This window comes from Abramis brama, assembly GCF_963993115.1.
Source record: "Abramis brama genome assembly, chromosome: 3".
Classification (NCBI taxonomy): domain Eukaryota; kingdom Metazoa; phylum Chordata; class Actinopteri; order Cypriniformes; family Leuciscidae; genus Abramis; species Abramis brama.
This window is the reverse complement of record NC_139965.1, coordinates 51,782,144-51,802,032: the sequence shown is the minus strand read 5'-3', so window position 1 is coordinate 51,802,032 and position 19,889 is coordinate 51,782,144. Positions and strand designations below refer to the sequence as shown.

Sequence of the window (19,889 nt, the reverse complement as noted above, 5' to 3'; positions counted from 1 at the left end):
TTCAGTGAGTAAATTCAAACGGCTGTTTATTTTTGGAATTAATATAATATATAACTATTCCTTGACAACCTTTTCTTCACCTTTTTTCACCCATTCAGAATCCTTGGTCTCGTGCTCCTGCAGCCCATCTGGAGCAGCGTCTGTCGCTTTAACACTTTCTAGAAAAACTTAAATCTGTGTGTAGCTGTGCTCTGGTCAGCAACAATAGAGTGATGTGATGTTGATAATGATAACAGTGGGGCTTCACTTTAAATGCAGGTTTAAGATACAGACTAGCGCACTTGTTTTCTGATATAGCCGTTCACTGTATATCACTGTAATCCTCTAGATGGACAATCAGAGAGTTGTGTATGTGTTTTTCAGTGCTGCACGGTTTGTGTGTGTTGTATGTGTGGTAGTTTTCAGATACGATACAGGTTTTAGCAGCCTTATAATGGGGCTGACGCTAGAGCTGAACGACCCACTTCATTAACTTTTATAATACCTGTGTAAGCGTTCAGCGCTGTATCATTTTCTCGCTCAGAGATGCTCAGACTTCCTTGTGGAGCTGATGGACTCAATCGCAGAGGCAAAGGAAGGTTTATTTTTCACAATAACAAGGAACAAAATGAGGTTTCTTCAACTATGGCCAATTTTGGCCCTTTGGACGTTTGGGAAATACATTTCTTAATAAAACTTTTTCCAAACTCACTAGTTTATTTAATGTACTTAAGAATATATGCACTTTTCTTGCATAATTTGGTTTAAAAAGGGTAAGATCTTACTTTAGATCTAGCTTTATTTTGGGAATTAATGTTAATAATAATAATAATTAATAATAATAATAATAATAATTAAAAATTATTAATTATGACTTATCTGCACACAAATAATTTTCACACCATAAATGTTGAAAAGAAAAGGTTTATTTGACTCAATTTAGTATATTTTTAAATATATTTTCACTCTTCTTGAATAAAGAAGAGATAAAACAGATAAAACAGTTTGATAAAACAGTAAGAAGTAACTTTGAAAGCTTTATTAAGGAATAAATTATTACAAGAAATTAATTATCTTCACAAATCATTTTCATTCAATAAATATTACTCTGGTTCTCTGTTTTGTTTAAATCTTGTATATTTTAAATAAATTTTCACTCGTCTTGCATGATTTGGTATAAAAAAATGTAAGTAACTATATAAACTTTATCTTCTTTATCTTTATCTTCATGCTATAAATATTGAAATGGTTTACTTTACTATGTCTTTTTTTTTCTCACACATTTTTTTTTCATGATGAATTTTCGTAGTTTAGCTTTGAAAGTAATGGTGAAGCAATAAAATCAGCATGAAAGGCATTTGAAGTAAAACAATGAAAACTAAAGGTAAAACATTTAACAAGTCATTTTTATTGTTTTCATAAAAATCAACCCCTGGGACATGAAAGTGCCCATAGAAACACCCACACATGCCGAGAGCTTCCATCTGTGGGCAGAGCGCAGTTTAGCTTAAATTTATTGACCGTTCTGAGCTTTTCTGCTATCGTAAATATCATAGATTTAGTAATGCAATCACAGACGCACACGGCCCGAACCTGCTGCTCAGTTACCGCTGTCTCTGTAGATTACACTGTCTTTGGTATCAACAGATTTGACCCCTCGCAGGAAATTAATTGGAATGAGTTTATATATTTCTAACCTAATCTGGTTAAGTGTATGGATTGCCGCAGTCAGGCCTTGGGTTTAATCAATTTCTCCGGGGCTAAAGCCCTGGAAAGAAACACAATCTTTCTGTTCTGATGCTGCATGGCTGGTTAGAGCGGACCCAAATGGAAGAAAATACTCTTATTATTAGTTTTGTGCGCACAGACGCAATAAATCAAGATGACACAAATTGATAATATCTTAGCATCGGGATGGAATCCGTTCAGATTGTAATAAGAATAAGCTCATTATTATGTCTCAGTGGCCTCTGGCCCCTTTGACCAGCTGTCATTAATGAGCTCGCTCTTATTTATCAAAATTTGAAATGCCAACTTCAAGTTTAAATGCAATCTTTCTGCATGTGCACAATCCTGCTGCATGAGGGAGAGAGTTTTAGAGCCAGCCTGCTCCAGCACACCTGTCTGGAAGATTCTAGTAACCCTGATGACCATGATTAGCTGCTTCAGGTGTGTTTAATTAGATCTAGAGCTAAACTCTCTGGGATAGTGGACCTCCAGGAGCAAGTGGCCGTTTACACGACACAGTTTTTAACTAAAAACGGAAAACGTCTTATGCATTTTGGCCGTTTATTTACATGACAATGGTGTTTTGGGGGCCTGAAAATGCAAACTTCTGAAAACAGGTTTCAAAGTGTACGTTTTTGAAAACGATACCGTTACTGTTGTCGTGTAAACTACAAAAACGCTAATTTGGTCAAATTTAAATATGTACTAAGTGACAACTTGGATATTTGAGTTGACTTGACTTAAAGTATTAAGGCAGCACAAACACTTTTTTTTTTTTTTTTTTTTACAGTGTATTGTCACTAAGGGTAGCAAGCTTCAAAAATAACAGAAAAATAAAATACAATTAAATATAACAAAATATCGTCAATATGAGGCTGTATTCCAAGTCTTCATACAGCAGCTTTTCATTCATTACTTGAATTTCTTACTTAAAGTTTACATTATATATAGAAATAAGTCGTATCTGCTCACCAAGGCTCCCTTTACTTGATCAGAAATACAGTAAAACCAGAAATATTGTGAGATATTATTACAATTTAAAATAATTGTTATATATATTTCATTATAATTATAATACATTATCATCTCATAGAACATTTTACATATTGCAATGGTTCATTTTACACAATTTAGTTCATATGTTATACTTTATATTTAAAATATATTCTCACCCTTCTTACATAATTTGGTGAAAAAAAGAAAAAGCTTTATTAGGGAATAAATTAGGAATTATCTCCAACCAATAAATATTAAAATTGAATATTTTCTCTGTTTATTCACACATTTATTGTATTTAAATCATAAATCACACATTTATTGACACATTTATTGTATCTTTATGGTGTTTTTTTATATATATTTTTTTATAGTTTAGCATTCAAAAAATAAAGGGCAAAGCAATACAATCTACATAAAAGACATTTGTAACTAAAGGTAAATCATAACAAGACCGATTTAGTGTGATTTTTATTGTTTTACTAAATCAACCCCTGGGATATATTAGCAGAATCTAAATTTAACTAAAAAGCATGTTACTAATCATGTTACAAATTCAAATTCACATAGCAACAAATATGATACTGCTCTCTTCAAAGTCTATAACCCATAACTGTTATTTTAACATCAGTCAGGCAGTCATCCAACATCATATCTAAACGAACGCTTCTTGGCTAGAATAAGATACAATAATACAATATGCAGCAGATGTAATGTGTCACATTGTGAGAGTACCAGTCATTGTCTAGTGAAAGTGATATGGCACAATCTAGTCGAGCAGAAATACAAGAGAGTATCAGCGGTTTATGAGAGCTGCGTTTATGTTTAAGAACTGTGAAGGATTGTCATTTTCGTAACTTGGCATAATCTGTTTATCGGGTTCCTTTTATATAATGTAATGGATCATTGAAAGCAGCCCAAATGTGTCTCCTTAACAACACATTTCTAACTTATCATGCCATTGTGTACACGGCAGTGAGATGTTATCCATCTTATACATACAGATAAATGAAAATGGTCATGAAGTGAAGAGGCTTGATGCTTTCAAACCCATGCTCACTTGTCTTTCTCTCTCTGTTTGTTTGTAGTTTTCTTGTGCCCAGGGCTCTTGCGTGGCGTTTATCAGAGCGAGCATCTGTTTGAATCGGACCACCAGTCGGGAGCTTGGTGTAAAGACCCCCTTCAGGCCTCAGATAAGATCTATTACATGCCCTGGACGCCGTATCGCACAGACACCCTCACCGAATACTCCAGCAAAGAGGACTTCGTTGCAGGCCGACCCACGACCACCTACAAACTTCCCCATCGGGTGGACGGCACCGGGTTTGTCGTCTACGACGGCGCGCTGTTCTTCAACAAGGAGCGCACGCGGAATATCGTCAAGTTCGATCTGCGCACTCGCATCAAGAGCGGTGAGGCCATCATTGCCAGCGCAAACTACCACGATACGTCTCCATACCGTTGGGGCGGTAAGTCGGATATCGATTTGGCAGTGGACGAGAACGGACTTTGGGTGATTTATGCCACGGAACAAAACAACGGACGGATTGTGATCAGCCAGCTGAACCCGTACACGCTTCGGGTGGAGGGAACATGGGATACGGCCTACGACAAACGCTCTGCTTCCAACGCTTTCATGATCTGTGGAATCTTGTACGTGGTCAAGAGTGTCTACGAAGACGACGATAGCGAATCCACTGGGAATAAAATCGACTACATCTACAACACGGAGCTGAGCAAAGATGGCTATCTGGACATCTTTTTCCCAAACTCGTACCAGTACATCGCCGCCGTGGATTATAATCCCAGAGATAATCTGCTTTATGTGTGGAATAACTACCACGTGGTCAAATATTCCCTGGATTTTGGAGTACTGGACAACAGGCTAGGTAAGAGCTGGAACGTTTGCATTAATTTTTGTTATTTATTTTGAAACACTTTTTCTTGGAATGAATTGCAAAAATGTTTTATTGCACAGCAAAATTAAAAGAAAATAACCAGAAAGACCCTATGGAATCAATGTCCCAGACAGCAACATGGTGTCGGCCGAGATCCGGCCCACATCTGGTACACATGGATACCACACGGCCCAGATGTGGGCCGGATCTGGGCCGGCACTTTGTTGCTGTCTGGGGTTGTTTACGTGTTGTGGCTTGTACAGTAGTTCAATTATTATGTTCAACTTGCTATAACGTACTCCTAGAAGTTGACAAATTCATGGTCATCACAGCTTTAATGTTAACAAAATGTTATAAAACCCTTCCATGTATATATAAAGGAATAAAACACTTTCATACATGTATATGTTCTGCCCCAACTTCCTGTTTCTACAGGAAATGTGCCAGAGCAGGAGAAAAATACTGCACTCCTTTAAAGGAAATTAAGCCTATTTTTAGGACAAAGATTGGTTTGCATTGTGACATTTCATTTCCATAATGTAAAAATGTAAAAACTCTCATTACTATATAATGTGAAGGAATTACATTCTTACATATTTGTTCAATTCTAGAGTAGATATAAAGTAAATTGTAAAGTATTTATTCAGTACAAAATATTATTTGTTGTTACTTTCTTAAAGCTGCATTCCGTAACTTTTTTGGGTTAAAAATGATCCAAAATAATTTTTTTAGCAAGTACATAACCAGCCAGTGTTCAAAATCACCATGTGACAACTGGAGATTCACCCATTGTAAAATGCAAAAGACTTCGGACTTCGAAGTGGCTACTTAAACAAAGAGACTGCAACCGAGCCTATGCGAAAACAAGGATAATATCGGAAGGGCATTAAATGATGTCACGCAATGCTGATGTTGTTAACATTAACAATTTGAGACGTGATATGATAAGCGATCGTTAGATTTAATCAGCGCAATTTACTGCAATGCTTTTTTCCCCTTAGTTGGTCAGAACAAAAGTGGATGTTACTTACTTGTTCAGATGACATTTTCCGGTGAAAATTATTATGTTGGTCATACTTCCAAAAAGTAGAATCTGTGATTCCGAATGACAGGATCCACACCGGCGCGTAGACTGACAGCCGCACATTCTCCTCAAAACATTGGATTTATCCGCGATGTGCCGTGCCGAGGCACAAGCCACGCAAAGTTGATAATTCAGCGAATAACTGCAATAGCAGATTTCGAACAGAGATGAAGACAAAGAGGAAAAACTATGGACTGCAGCTTTAATTTATATTGCATTTCAATTAAAATGTAGCCTAACTATACAAATTATAGGAACAAAAACCTAATGAGAATCAACATATTTGGGAATGTACTGTATACAGTTTAAATGTAGCATAATGTCACAATGCAAAACAATAAAATGTATTTATTTCCGTTATGCAAAATATGATACTTCATTTCTTTTAATTTTAGGGTGAAATATAGGACGTTTTCATGAGATTCACCCCTCCTTCTTTAAACTAACACAGTTACTAATGACATTTTAGTGCTGCAGTTGGAAACATTGCCTTTGATTTAGTTAAATTAGTTGTTTAGTGTCTGCGGGCGGCACACAGATAGAATGAGCTTCAATGGTGTTTACTTGAGTTATTGGTTAGACCAGAAAGTTTGGAATGTCCTCTTTAATTGGAAAGCATCTAGTGAAGTTAGTGGAGGGGAAGTTCGTGGCTTCTTACTGAAAGTCAGAATGTAGTCGCCGGGGCTGGCGGTAATTATAGAGCGAATGGTACTCAATGTGTGAGATTCCTTTCGCCATTTAATTAAAAGCTTTTTAAAGAAAGAAAACTTTCATAAACATCTTCACTAAGACTGTGGGAAACACATTGACTTCTGCACAGTAATATTCAGAAGATGCATTAGGTCGTCGCTAAAGGAAAACAAGTCAAATAGTTTACAAAGTATTCTAATTGCATTCCACCCTTTTTTTTCTCAGTCACCCTCTTTTTCAGGCAAAGTATCATAATTGCCACCACATTTTTTATTGATTTATTTTACAAATATTTTACTGTTTTGTAAAATCAAATGAAGTTTTTAAATGAAGTTTGGGGTCAGTAAGATATATGTGTGTATATATATATATATATATCTCAAAAGAACAGCATTTATTGTGAGAAATAGTAGTAGTGATATTCTCTTAGCCACTAAGCTCTAACAAGAAGATTATTTTCTTAATGAAAGCCTTCATTTTCAGTGACAGACAAATCCATGTCCAAAGTCACAATTATGTTTCCCTGACGACAGCAGAGGTTTGGAGGGCATGCATTGAATTTTATGTCCTTGTTGCATTTTATCTGTATGCCAAAATATCAGACACAGCTGAATGAAAGTGTTTTTGACAGTGAGGAAGCTGTTGCGGCCACATCACATTTACACTCTCAGCCTGTCATGAACCGTCATCACTCAAGCTTCTGCTCTTTACTGACTGCTTTCAGAAAGAGATTGTCTTCACTTCCTTGTTTTATAAACCGGTACATGTGCTACTTGTTTTTTTTATTTTTATATATATATATAATATTAGACAGCATATAGTTTATATTGTACATAATTGTACAAAAGTTGCAATTATCTTTTTTATTTTTTATTCCTTATTCCATGGTGGAAATAAGCTTTCATAGCTTGAAGAGATTCTTGCTGACCAAGTTTAGAAACTGTTTACTTTTGAATAATAACACATTTAGTTTAATGGCACAGACATGCTTGCAGTGCATTCGTTCGAACCCTTGCATAAATTATGTTGTGTGTGTGGCTGTGGTGTGTGTTTCGCTGTGGAAGGCTTGTGTTGATCTTATTAAATGATTGTGTGATATGAGACGCTCTTACAAGCAGTCAGACACTCAGAACATTCTCAATTACACATGCAGAGAGAACAGCAGTGTGTGTGTGTGTGTGTGTGTGTGTGTGTGCGCGCTCTCTCCTCTGAACACACAAAACCTGCGGCATGATTAACCTTGAAACCTTCATCTGAAGGTGACTCTTTTGATGTGCTTCTGTTCACTATTACTGTTTCAAGACCTAGTGAACATACTGTATGCATAGATGCTCCCCAAATGCAAAAATATTCCAGAAACTGAATTATAAGATGCATTTCTTTATAAGGTTTTTAGGTATAAGATATTTAAGGTTTTAGCCTTAGTGACATAATTAATCAAAATACAAGCAACAGTGTATTGTTCTGAATATCAGCACACAGGGACGTGCACAGGGGGGTTGCTCAGGTTGCCCGGGCAACTGCCCATATGCCCTTCTCGACTCACGTTGCCCTTCCGAGGGGGGAAAAAATAAATAAATAAAAAGTACAATGGATGCAAAATTTCACGTAGGCATAGATAAAAAAAAAAAAATTGCAAAGCCTCATTCACTTCCATTCGGGCACCGAAAGTGAAAGTCAGTAGGGGAAGGGCAAACTCTGTTTACTTGGCTGCAGCGCTGCAGCGCTGCACGCGACTGCGCTGAGCCTGCATGAGCAGCCCTAGATTGTCGCGGTTGTCGGGTGAGACGACTCAACGTTGTCGGAAAAGGTGAGTTTGTGATGTATAACAAACGAACGATCATCATCAGGGTTCCAGACTGCGACCATTTTTTGAGAATGTGCGAGTTAAAATTTTATGTGGTCGCATTTGTGCGAGTGCATGGTCATGAACTAAATTCACGCATGAATTTTCCTGCATTGAACTTGTTTTAGCGCCCGCCAAAGTGAATTTTTGTTCCGCCAAAGTCTTATTTGATCGGTGAGTAATGTAGATGAACTGCTGCGCTTGTGATGGCGCATGTTTAACTGAAAGAACGAGCAGAGAGAGAGAGAGCCGGTCGCGCGCGCGCACACTCTCTCTCTTCGGAGCCAGGCGAAAGTGTAAACAAGACTTCACCGTCTCCAAACTAAGCGCTGTCTTGCTCTCTCTCCCTCGCACATATTAATCAAAATAAATCGACACTGTGGTAAAAGGTCGGAACACCAAAAGTTTCATGTGGAGCATTCTAAGATTTTTTTTTCCTGAATTACCGCTGGGCTGGGTGTGAATTGTGCTAAATAAGTTGCCTTATCTTCTCTGAAAAGCGTTCCGGACATTCAGCTGACATAAAACAACACTTTAATTAAACGAAAAAAACTATCCAGTGATGAAATGTTTTCTGTGTTGACACAAATCTTGGATGTGTCCATGTCCTAACGCTGGAATAATCACACAACGCGCACGACACGTCCAATTCGCGAACTAATGACTCCTTTGAACCGATTAATTTTAATGAATGGTTAAAACAACTGATCTTTCCAACAGTCTGAATCGGTGTATAACTAATCAGTAACACTTTACAATAAGGTTCTATTTATTACATACATTACATAAAAAGTACAATTTGCTTACTCAAGCTTAAGCTTTAAAATAAATAAAACAAACCACTTGTTTTTTTGAAAAGCATATGACTACATTTTTCCACACAGTGCTATCAAGAAGAATCGTTAAAGAATCGGATCGATAACCAGAATCGTCAGTGGCATTATTATTGAAAAAATCTGTGTTATTATCTGGGGGGAATTTTGTATTATCTCGCCCTTTTTTCAGGTCAGAGCAACTGCCCCTCAAAATTCCTGTGCACGTCCCTGTCAGCACAGCTTTGCAATGCTTTGCAATCAGCAATGCTGATATTCAGAACAACACACTTGCAATCATAAAATTAGTTAGAACAACATTAAACAAAGTTAACATTTTTGACAGTGAATGACAGTGAACAGTGCTGCAGTTTTTTTAATGGAATTTATTAAAAGTATTTATTATAAATGATTTATCTGTGCACATAATTTTTTTTATTTTTTTTTATTCATGTACCTCGTAATATTTAAAGAAAATAACTTCCCCTCACAGTTACTGACATGGGATTAACCAATAGCAAACCACAACCACCCAACCATCCAATCACTTTCCCATGGAAAAAATCAAATCCTATCCTACATTTTGTCTTGTTCAAGAAGCTGTTTCACTCAAATATACACAATAGGAAGAAAAGTCTATCACAACTTCCTTTTAATACCAACTTTAAATGGAACTGAGTAAACAATTCAATGACTCACTTATAAAGCATTCATGTAGCTCAAACAATAAAACACGATAAAGTTCAGAAAGAGTCACTGAAAAATGTCCACCAGCAATGCACAGACTGACAAACAGATCTCACAAACAATGAAAAGTCTCAATGCTGGCACATAGCAGCCAGAAAGAGGTCGCATGTAAGTCACCTTTAGAATCATCACAGGACCACAAGTGCATAGCAAGTGTGCCATTTAGTAAAGGGCCTATAAATAAATGTTTAATTTTTATGAAATATTGAAAACTATTGTTAAAAACTGAATCAAAACTGAGTCATGAGAATCAAATGGGTATCATCATTGAGAAAAAAAAACAAAAAACTGATACATTGTGGTTATGACAATTTTGGGGGAAATGTGCTTAAATGTTTTGAAAATAATGTCACAATGCAGAAAATCTTAATGGTCCTGAAAAAGCTTCTGTGTCATACCCGTAAACAGACAGAACCCAAACGCAGAGTGCAATAAAATAGTTATTTAGTCCACTGAGAAATAATTCACAAAGGCCTGGAGGATGAAGACATTTCCAAATGACAGATGAACTTGAGCAGGGAGAATCAGTCAGACGGTCCAATCTGTATTCATGCAGGTAGTGAATGACTAGAAATCCAACGTGGAGTGAATCAAATAACGAAGAGAAGGGAAGAACAAATATAAATTCTAGATGAGAAAAACAACACTGTCGGACAAGAACAATGATCTGACAGGGAATGACGCAAACACTGAGGTATATATAGGGGAACCAAATCATCAGCAGGTGAGAACAAGCTTGATTAACCTCATCATCTGATCAGTTGCTTTGGCTGCTGAATGAGTAAGTCACTTCCAAATCTGAAAGACATGATAGGAAGACAACAGAAGTGAAAATACAGACCTGGGGTCTCATTTATAAAACTGTGCATAGGATCCCTACTAAAAGTGTACGTGCGCCTGAAAGCCAAAAATGGTGTAGGCCAAAAAATATTTAGACTTATAAAACGTGCGTACGCCAGAACCTGAGCTAAATTCCCTTCATAAATCCCAGTCAGCGAAAGATTGTGCGCACATGCATCTCCACCCCTTCTCCTCCCCGAAATAACCATATATAGAGCTTACAACTCCTAGTTTTACTATGCATATCATCATCTGCATATCATTTGCATATGCATATTCATCTACATGATACCATGTTTAACGTTACAAGACATTAGGAAAATATGAGATTCGGATGTGCCGTCACATTACATTGCTAAAAATAATTTAGTAGCCTATCCTTGCCTTGTTTTTGACTAAATAAATCAAATAGTATAAAATACATTTCTGAGAAAGTTTTTCTTAATCTTTTCCATTTGTCCGGTTGGGCAAGTAGTACAATTCTCTCTCACTTTTCCCTTCAAAAAAAGAAAAAAACACACGTGTCCCGGACAGTCTATGGTCCCGGACAAATGTTATTGTCGAGCCCTGATATGTTTTCCTTGATTGGTTTTCCCTGAAGAGAATTACGTTGTTGAAAACGAAAGTAAAAGAGTGACGCACATTCATTGCGTTTTACCGTGATGAGAGTTCCGTGTCTTTATTAAACTCAACACATTATAATGATTTATCTGTCATCCACCCTCGATTAATTGGAATGGAATGTTTTTGTTACTTGGCCCGCAGATTATCCGCGATCCGCGCAGCACTATACGATTTGAGAATGGACACAAGCGGTAACCGCAACAGAACCGTCACGGAGACGGCATTTGACGGAGACGGCCGTCTCATAATTCTCTATGCAGGAAAAACCCTGCGTTTGGTATTGTAGTACTGTTACTCACTGTACTGTAAAGGTTTCTCACCGGTGAAAGACACATGATGTATTGCAGTAACGTTGTCTCCGGTCTTCTTGGCTCTGTGCGTTCATGCTTTCAGGAGGTGTGACTTTGGATGGCGATTTGCAGGGAGGGTGGGATGTACACTTTTAGTGCTATCAGGCTAAAGTTAGCATTTTCCCAGATGTCCTACAGCATCTTTAAAGTGGTTTTCCTTCATTTGCCGTCAGTCCCTTAGCTCACCATCGGTGTCGCCAAACTGCGCCGTCTCCAAAACGTTTGTACGCATGGGTCAGAGTTTGCATGCAGGTGCGCAAATTTTCCCGTCAAGTTTGTTTTTATGAATCACAATTTATGCTTCGGAAGTGGCGCACACCTCTTTCAGGGCTTGTTTTGTGCATATACGCAACGGTTATAAATGAGGCCCCTGAACCGTGACATTCTGTTGATTTTCGGGTGAAATATGACTTGGACAGGATCTCGCCTCGCCTATTTAATTCATACAGTATTGTACGTTTATCTTTAGCTCCTCTATATGTTTTAGGTTTCAGGGAGCATTTGGCTGGAGGCTGGTTTTATCACTGCACACAGCTCCATTACTCACTGTTGAAAATCCCCTGGCTCACGGGCACAAGTGTGTCGCACTTTATCACCCCCCTCCCTGCGTTCCCTCTCCAGCTTTAGTTCCTCTATAGAGGCAGTCAAGAGAGAGATGAACACTGTGCTTACAACATCTGTCCTCATTGCCCTGCTCCTGTGGCCTTGTGTTTGTCTTTGTTTGTGTATGTGTTCACTCCCGTCTCATATGATTCTGTGTAATCTTCAAAAATCAGTATAACGAGTGAGGTCGTACGGATTCGTACCAGTTAGCCACCTCGTACTCACTCGTACAAATTCGTTGGAATAAACAATTTTCAAATTCAGCATCAATTAACAGATTCACCATGGAATCTCGAAGAATCAGCATCAGATAGAAGACTTCACATGAGCGCATCAAAATCTGCATCAGATAACATGAATATTATGAATATTCAAAATGAGCATCAGACAGAATCACACTGAATTGCCCAAATTAAGCATGATATCATAATTAATTTGGAATCTGCTAAATCAGCATCAGAGACCAAAGTAAGCACAGAGTCATGAAATCAGTGTCTAATTATGAAATCATCATCAGATCCGGAACTCGGCTTTAAAATGCAAAATCATTTGCCAAAACAGACAAATGTCATTTGACACCTCAAATGACAAAACTGGAATATAATCTGGAATCTTCCAATACCATCAGACAACAACAACTTCTCTATTATATAGTCTAATCAACGTGGAATATTCAATATAAGCATCAGTTAACAGTCAGCATTAAATCTCTGAACTCAACTTCATATAGCAGAATCAGCATGGAATCTTAAAAAAAAAAAAAAAAAAAAAGCATAGGATAAAAGAATTAGCATGAACTCTCCAAAATCTGTATCAGATAACATGAACAATAAGAATTTCCAAAATTAGCATCAGATAACAAAATCACACTGATTTTTCCAAATTCAGCATCAAATAATTGAATTACCTTGAAATATCCAAAATCAGCGAAGAGTCAGCACAGGGTCATGAAATCGGTGTCTAATCATGAAATCATCATCAGATCTGCGTTTGGGATTCAGAACACAAAACTGGAATATAATCTTTTAAATGAGAATCAGAGCACAACAAATTCAGATGATAAAAGCCAAAATAAGCACCACATTTCAGAATCACCTTAATCTCGAATCCGCATTAGATAACACAATTCATAACACAAAAACATACAGAGAACCCCACGAGGTGCAGAACATTTTCTTTGGTCTTTATTTGTTCCAGATGACAGTTTCATACCAATATGAACATGAAATGAAATTTCCCTCAAAATAACTGTTTATTTTTGTGGCACACTCTTTTTTACTAAAGCGCATTACGCTTTAGTTATGCAGTCTCAAAATAGTGAATGCCATTGAACATAACCTTGTTTTTCTTTGAAACCTGACATGTCTGAGGCGTCCTTCTTGAGCTGTTGTGATGGACAGTGCCGTGTGAGATACCGATCTCCCGTTTTGACCCGCTGTGTGGAAAAGCAGCTCTCTCCCTTATAGCTTTTGCATGCCCCATCTGATGATATTCAGACCATGTGAGGGAACGTCAAACGCAGTGATGTTTGGAGCTGGTATGGGAGCTGAAGTGTTGCCTAGCCTCACCGAAATGCTCCGCTCTGCAGGGCCCTTCAGGCAGACGGTAATTGACCTAATCTGGCCCATATGCAGAGTGGAATATGTTAAGCCGTGACCTCAGAGGAGTGCTGCATTGTGCCATGACTACTCGAAATCTTTTGACTCGAACCGGCATTCGGTATAATATAATACATTGTTTGATGCGGAGTCAAGACCTGCAGACTCCTCAGCAGATGAGTTGAACTATAGCTCACTCATAAAACAGGCCTCAGAAGTGGAAAAATAAAAGTATACATACAGAGGACTTTGTATTTAAAGGCCCCCTGAAATCATTGTTTTTTTAGCTTTTAGTATGAATGTGTTAAGTCAAGTCAAGTATATTTGTATAGCGCTTTTCACAACACAGATTGTATCAAAGCAGCTTCACAGTATTAAATCAAAATAGCACAACAAGGTTTGTTTCCAGTGGAAAAAACGTCCACGTTTTTGTTAGGCTTAAGGTTATGAATAAGATGGTGTGTTCCAAAACAATGATAAAATTCACAATTATGAGATATAAGCATTCAAAACTTACTGTCCCTCACTTCCACTAAAATGGATAATGGATTTTTATGACGTTACCACGGACTTCAGCTTCTCATCACATCTTCTGTCCAATCAAATGCTCTCTAGAATCTAAAGTGTCCCGCCCCCTATGCTATAAATACCACCTGGCCAAAGCGACCGTTGACATGTAACGGAGCAATATGGGTTGGAGATGTGTGTTCGGTTGTTCAGACGCTCAAGTTTTATTCCGTATTCCAACTGTATGTTGGTTAAGAATGAAATGGCTAGAATTTATTTACACCTCTACTATTGAATCCAGCGTATCATCAGTCCTCTGATTCGCTTCCATTGTGCTGTCAAGTACGACTTGCAGTCTGAGATGTAAACTAAACACTAAGCTATTTGAAAAGGGGGAGGAGCCATTCAATATGTCCTGCCTTAACTTCTGGTTTCAGGGGAAATTACGTCAACGCATCATACAAAGCTGTGCATTCCAAAGCACTTCAGTGGACTTTTAATCTGCTAAACATAACATGTGGTGACCAATCTCCTGTTCTGTTTAAAGCTGGCATGACACAGAAGATGCATCTCTTTCTGAGGAGGTTGCTAGGGTGTTCTGGGTGGTTGCTATTTGGTTGCTAGGGTGTTATATGTGGTCGTGAGTGTGTTGCTAGGCGGTTACAATGCTGTTCTGGATGATTACTAGGATTTTGCTGATAAATAGACAGATAGAAAGACAGATAAAGAATAAAATAAATACATGCCAGGATGAATCTTTCACAATAAGACCAGTATTTCCATTACATGCATTAAGAAAAAAATTGTGAAAATTAATGTTGACTTTAATGAGAATTGCATTGAATATGCAATAGCCTTTTTTTTTTTTTTTTTTTCTGGTGTTGCTAGCTACTAATATGATCTACTTTAATTTTATGATCTAAAAATTAGGCCGATTATCTAAATATCCCAAACAAATGTCAAACCTTGCGCATGCTTTCAGAGTGTGTTCTGTATCCAATAAATGTATTTTGATTGTTAATGAAGTGTGTTCTTCAGCGTATGCTGAAGGTTTTGGCATTGTCTGGATGTTTTTTGATCTATGATGTAGGCTACTAGTAACAGTTTTAAGATATCAGAGACATTTTCATTTAATTTTAAATTTATTATTATTTTAATATCAAAGTGTAGATGTTGGAAACAGCAGGTAAAATGTGAGAGTTTTTGTCCCATGTGTTGGGAATCAGAGAGTATAAAACAAAGCAAAATGTGCGTGTCTGTGTGTGTGTCTGTACCTTACCCTCCAATACCATAACCAGCCATGATGGGAACTGTGAAAACGGTCCAAATGTTAATTAAAAAAATGGCTGTGACTGAGCAATGATAGAGATGCTTCATCTTTCTGCCAGACGTGAATGAGCCGAGCCAGTTCTCACTCACACTGATAAGACACCAGAATAGAGAGACAATTCAAAGTAATGAGCTATTTCTGACAGGGAGAGAAACTTCTCTTCATTTTCTTTGGTGCTGAGAAGAGGAACGAGAGATAATTATGACAAGAAGAGCACTTCAAATTAAGTGTAATAGCACATCGGCTAAAACCCGAATCGTTGCCGCGGAACGCGTTGCATCTGCCGTCAATCCTGATAATGGACCGAATGTTTTAAAAATGTTTCTTGCATGGATAGGAAATTACTGAGAGGCGGAACGAGACAGATTTACAGATTGACCATTTAATTGAGTTTCCTGTGAGGTATAAAATGGTTTCGAGCATATTGCACACTCAGCTAAAAAAAAAAACTTGTGAAAATCACAAGCTCTGATTAGATTTTCTGATTAAGACGCAGTTTTGGGCAGTCAGGTGTTCATCCAAGTGGTGCTCACTGCAGAGTCAAATGACGTCCAGCTCCCCTTCTCTGGACGTAATGGGTGGAGCTTGATGTAGTCCAGCTTCATCTCTGTGGACCTAATGGGTGGAGTTATGTTTAGGAATAGAGGGTATGCATTGACGTCACTTTTCCGCCAGAACACACCCTCTCAGCCGGACTAAATGGCAAAAGAGCCTGCTGTGTGACTGGATTTAATAGGGGAAACTGTGAAAACAAACAATTATCAGTTTAAACTAAAGGTTGGACTCGATATAGTGTTCCTTACAACTTACCAAAGATCCAGTGATCCATGGATATTGATATGCAGTCAGGAATCATTTTTCCTGACATTTATATGTGCCTGATTTCGACGCCGGGGAAATACATAAAGCAAATTTGCCTGTGAATGCATTATATAAATACAATATAGGCAGGTCTAGATCCGGGTGATCACTTATATCAATGTCATATTTATTCATATTGTAAACTTGTAACCAATTATGCAGAATATACGATGGTAAATATTTAATTGATGAGTTGTCAATACAATATATAACAAAACAATATATAGGGTATGATTTTACCCCTAAATTCAGTGTATTGACACAAATCCACCTTTCGCTGCCTGGATCCAGTTGTTTCTATGAATTTCAGCGATCCATTTGCTTCTCTGTTCTGTAGCTTTCGGCAATCTGTAAAAATATACCTCAGATTTCTTGTCAAATCTAGTTGTATAGTCAATCGCAAAGCTTTTTCCCGTTTTAGTTTTGTGTTTTTTGCGGCATTCACGCTGAAAACCAATGCTCAGTTTTTCTGCCAGTCAGTGAGCATAACAGCAGTCACTCCGGCCGACGGTGATGTCACGTGCATACCCTTTATAGGGTTAATGGTAGGGTTATGGGTTGGACCTAGCTCCACCATTGTGTCAAGCTCCACCCATTGGCTATGCAGTGAGCAGCCTCTCTGTTTAACTGCTCCACAAGATACAATGAACACTTCTGAAAAACAAATAATCACTAGCAAATAGGCTACCCAATTTAACGCATTTATTTAATAAAAATGCGTTAAATATAATAATGTAATAAAATTGCTATTAATCATGTCCCAAATGAGAAGTTAGGGAAGTTCTTATTATTATCAATGTTGAAAACAGCTGCTTAATAGTTTTGTGGAAATTATGATTCATTTGGAAGCACTTTATTTCGATGGTCCACTTTAGACATTCAACTAATTATAAGAAATTTTGCAACTACAATGTCAACTAGCTCTGATTAATGTCAACTTATTCTACTAGCCTGAACCCAACCCTAACCCTAACCCTAACCTAACAGTCCACTAATATACTCTAATGAGGTTTAGTTGACGTAGTTAAAAGAGGTCCTTAGTTTGTAGAGTGCCTAAAGTGGACCATCGAATAAAGTGTAACCATTATTATTTTTTTATATTTTTTTTTCAGGATTCTTTGATGAATAGGAAGTTCAACACAATCTTTTGTAACATTATAAATGTCTCTACTGTCAGTTTTGATCAATTCATCCTTGCAGAATAAATGTATTATTTCTTTTTTAAAACAAAATCTTACTGACACCAAACTTGTGTTTTCTGTAATACTCAAATTCTCTTAATATTCAATGTTAATACATCAGCAATGTGCCGCGGCGTCGCACGTCAAAATAAATGCTTCTTTTATCAGGAGGTGAAATGGAAGTAGCGAACATAATTTTGGGCCACCTCTCTGGATCCACCACTGTATAAGCATAATTTCCTAATTTAAAAATCTAAATCTATAAATCTGCCCATAACAGAGTGGAAATGTATGGAAGCTTGTTTCAGCCACAGAATAAAACATTTAAAAAGTTGTATATTAATAATTGTGAATTTTTATCTCACAATTGCGAGTTTACATCTTGCAATTCAGACTTTATTTCTCAGAATTGCGAGATATAAAGTCGCAATTGCGAGTTGTGAGATAAAAAGTAGCAATTACATTTTTCATTCTGTGGCGGAAACAAGCTTCCAGAAATGCTCTGCTTGACTGCATTTGACATCACAAAAAAAAAAGAAAAAAAAAAGAAACATATACTAGAAGAGTTACACACTTCAAATAAAAATTATATAATAAAGTTGGCTGGAAAAAAGCCTAGCCAGAAAAATTCGAAGTTTAAAGTTTTAAGTTGCCAGAGTGTTCTTGGCGGTTGCATGATTTTGCAGATAGATAGATAGACAGACAGACAGACAGACAGACAGACATTTAATTGTCTAGGGGAAAACATATTTTTGTGAAAGACTTAATGAGTATTGCTGGAGCCATGATGGTATGTCACTCCAGTGCAGTAAATTTGAGATGATTTAAATTAAAAGAAGACTTTTGACAGCAGTTTGTACCATTATAATATATTCATTTTAAGCTGCTTGTTAAAATTATAATCAGTTGAAATGTGACAAATTAATATGATTGAAATTTAACAAAAGCCATTAACTTGCAATGTATGCAATCATCTTTAGACATCACATATCAGATCAAATGTGTTGATGTGCTGAAGTGTTTTGGAGGTTTTATCTAGTCATGGTCAGGCGGTTTTGGGAGGAATCAGGCGGCATCTAGTCTTTGTCATCCAGAGCTGCTGAGTGTGAGTGTGTGTGTGTGTGTGTGTGTGGAGGGAGAGTTTATGTTGAGATGCTGGAGTAAGCGTTTTCCACCCACAGTGCCTGATGACGCGTCTCTATGCGTTCGTGTTTAATGATGCAGAGATGCTGGAAGCTGCGCTCATGGCTGTCATTGATTCACAAGCTGCGGATGTTTATTATGGAGTCACAAGATCAGTGTGTTTGCATGTGTGGTTGTTGCCATATGGTAGGTTATAACAAAGGCATTTCATGTTTTTTTTTTTTTTTCATTTTTATTATCATTTCTTATGTATTAATATATCCTTATAATTTTTTATTTATTATTATCAGTAAAAATGTTGTCATTAAAAGGGTTCCTTCTACATACTCATGGCAATGCAGAAGTGTGTTAACTAATAGATTCTCCTCAGATAAAAACAGATATGAGATATCATGCATAATGTGTGTGGATTTAGTTTAAAACGAATCAGCGATGTGGGCTGACGGACAGTGTGTGACGTTAGCTGATCCCATTAGCCTCTCTTCTCACTGTCATCGCTATCCTTATACATAAACTAGCAAAGGCCAAACATAGAAAGAAAAATTAATAATCAGGTTAATTTGCTCTTTTTGAAGTATAGCAGCCCTCTGGGCATGACTTATTAAAGTTTTAAAACTGAATTAACTCATGCAGCAGGTGATGCTGAACTTTTAATTGCTCATAACAGTGGGCAAGTGCAGGGTTTTTAAAATTAATAAACAATATTAGTTACTGAAATAATTCATTGATATTGGAGCACGTTATAAAACTCTGGACTGATTTTTTACATGTAGATCTGCTTTTCATGCTACCAGACACAAACAATTATCAATAAAAATGTAATGTATCATGGGTTGAGATAAACTCAAAAGGTTATGGTCACTGCACACAAAACTTGCTCCATTATTGTTGCACCATATATATATATATATATATATATATATATACACAAAAAAGTAAAGCACTTTTATGCATGATTATATGTGTGAATATTATATATTTTTATTGATTAATTGATTAATTAATTTATTCATTTATTTCAGAGTTTTGTTTGAGACACTTAGTGAGTTATGTCTTCATGGGCCATGATTTG

The 19,889-nt window shown here is 37.1% G+C and overlaps 1 protein-coding gene across 13 annotated transcripts in view; it reads left to right on the top strand.

Moving 5' to 3' along the window:
- Positions 1–19,889, top strand: part of LOC311078545 (adhesion G protein-coupled receptor L3) — a 311,310-nt gene that overhangs the window by 186,721 nt on the left and 104,700 nt on the right. For all 13 annotated transcript variants that reach the window (XM_084107416.1, XM_084107415.1, XM_084107412.1 and 10 more), the window contains one exon: positions 3,792–4,592. In XM_084107416.1, the coding sequence (XP_083963542.1) occupies positions 3,792–4,592 (801 nt within the window). The remainder of the gene's footprint in view (positions 1–3,791; positions 4,593–19,889) is intronic.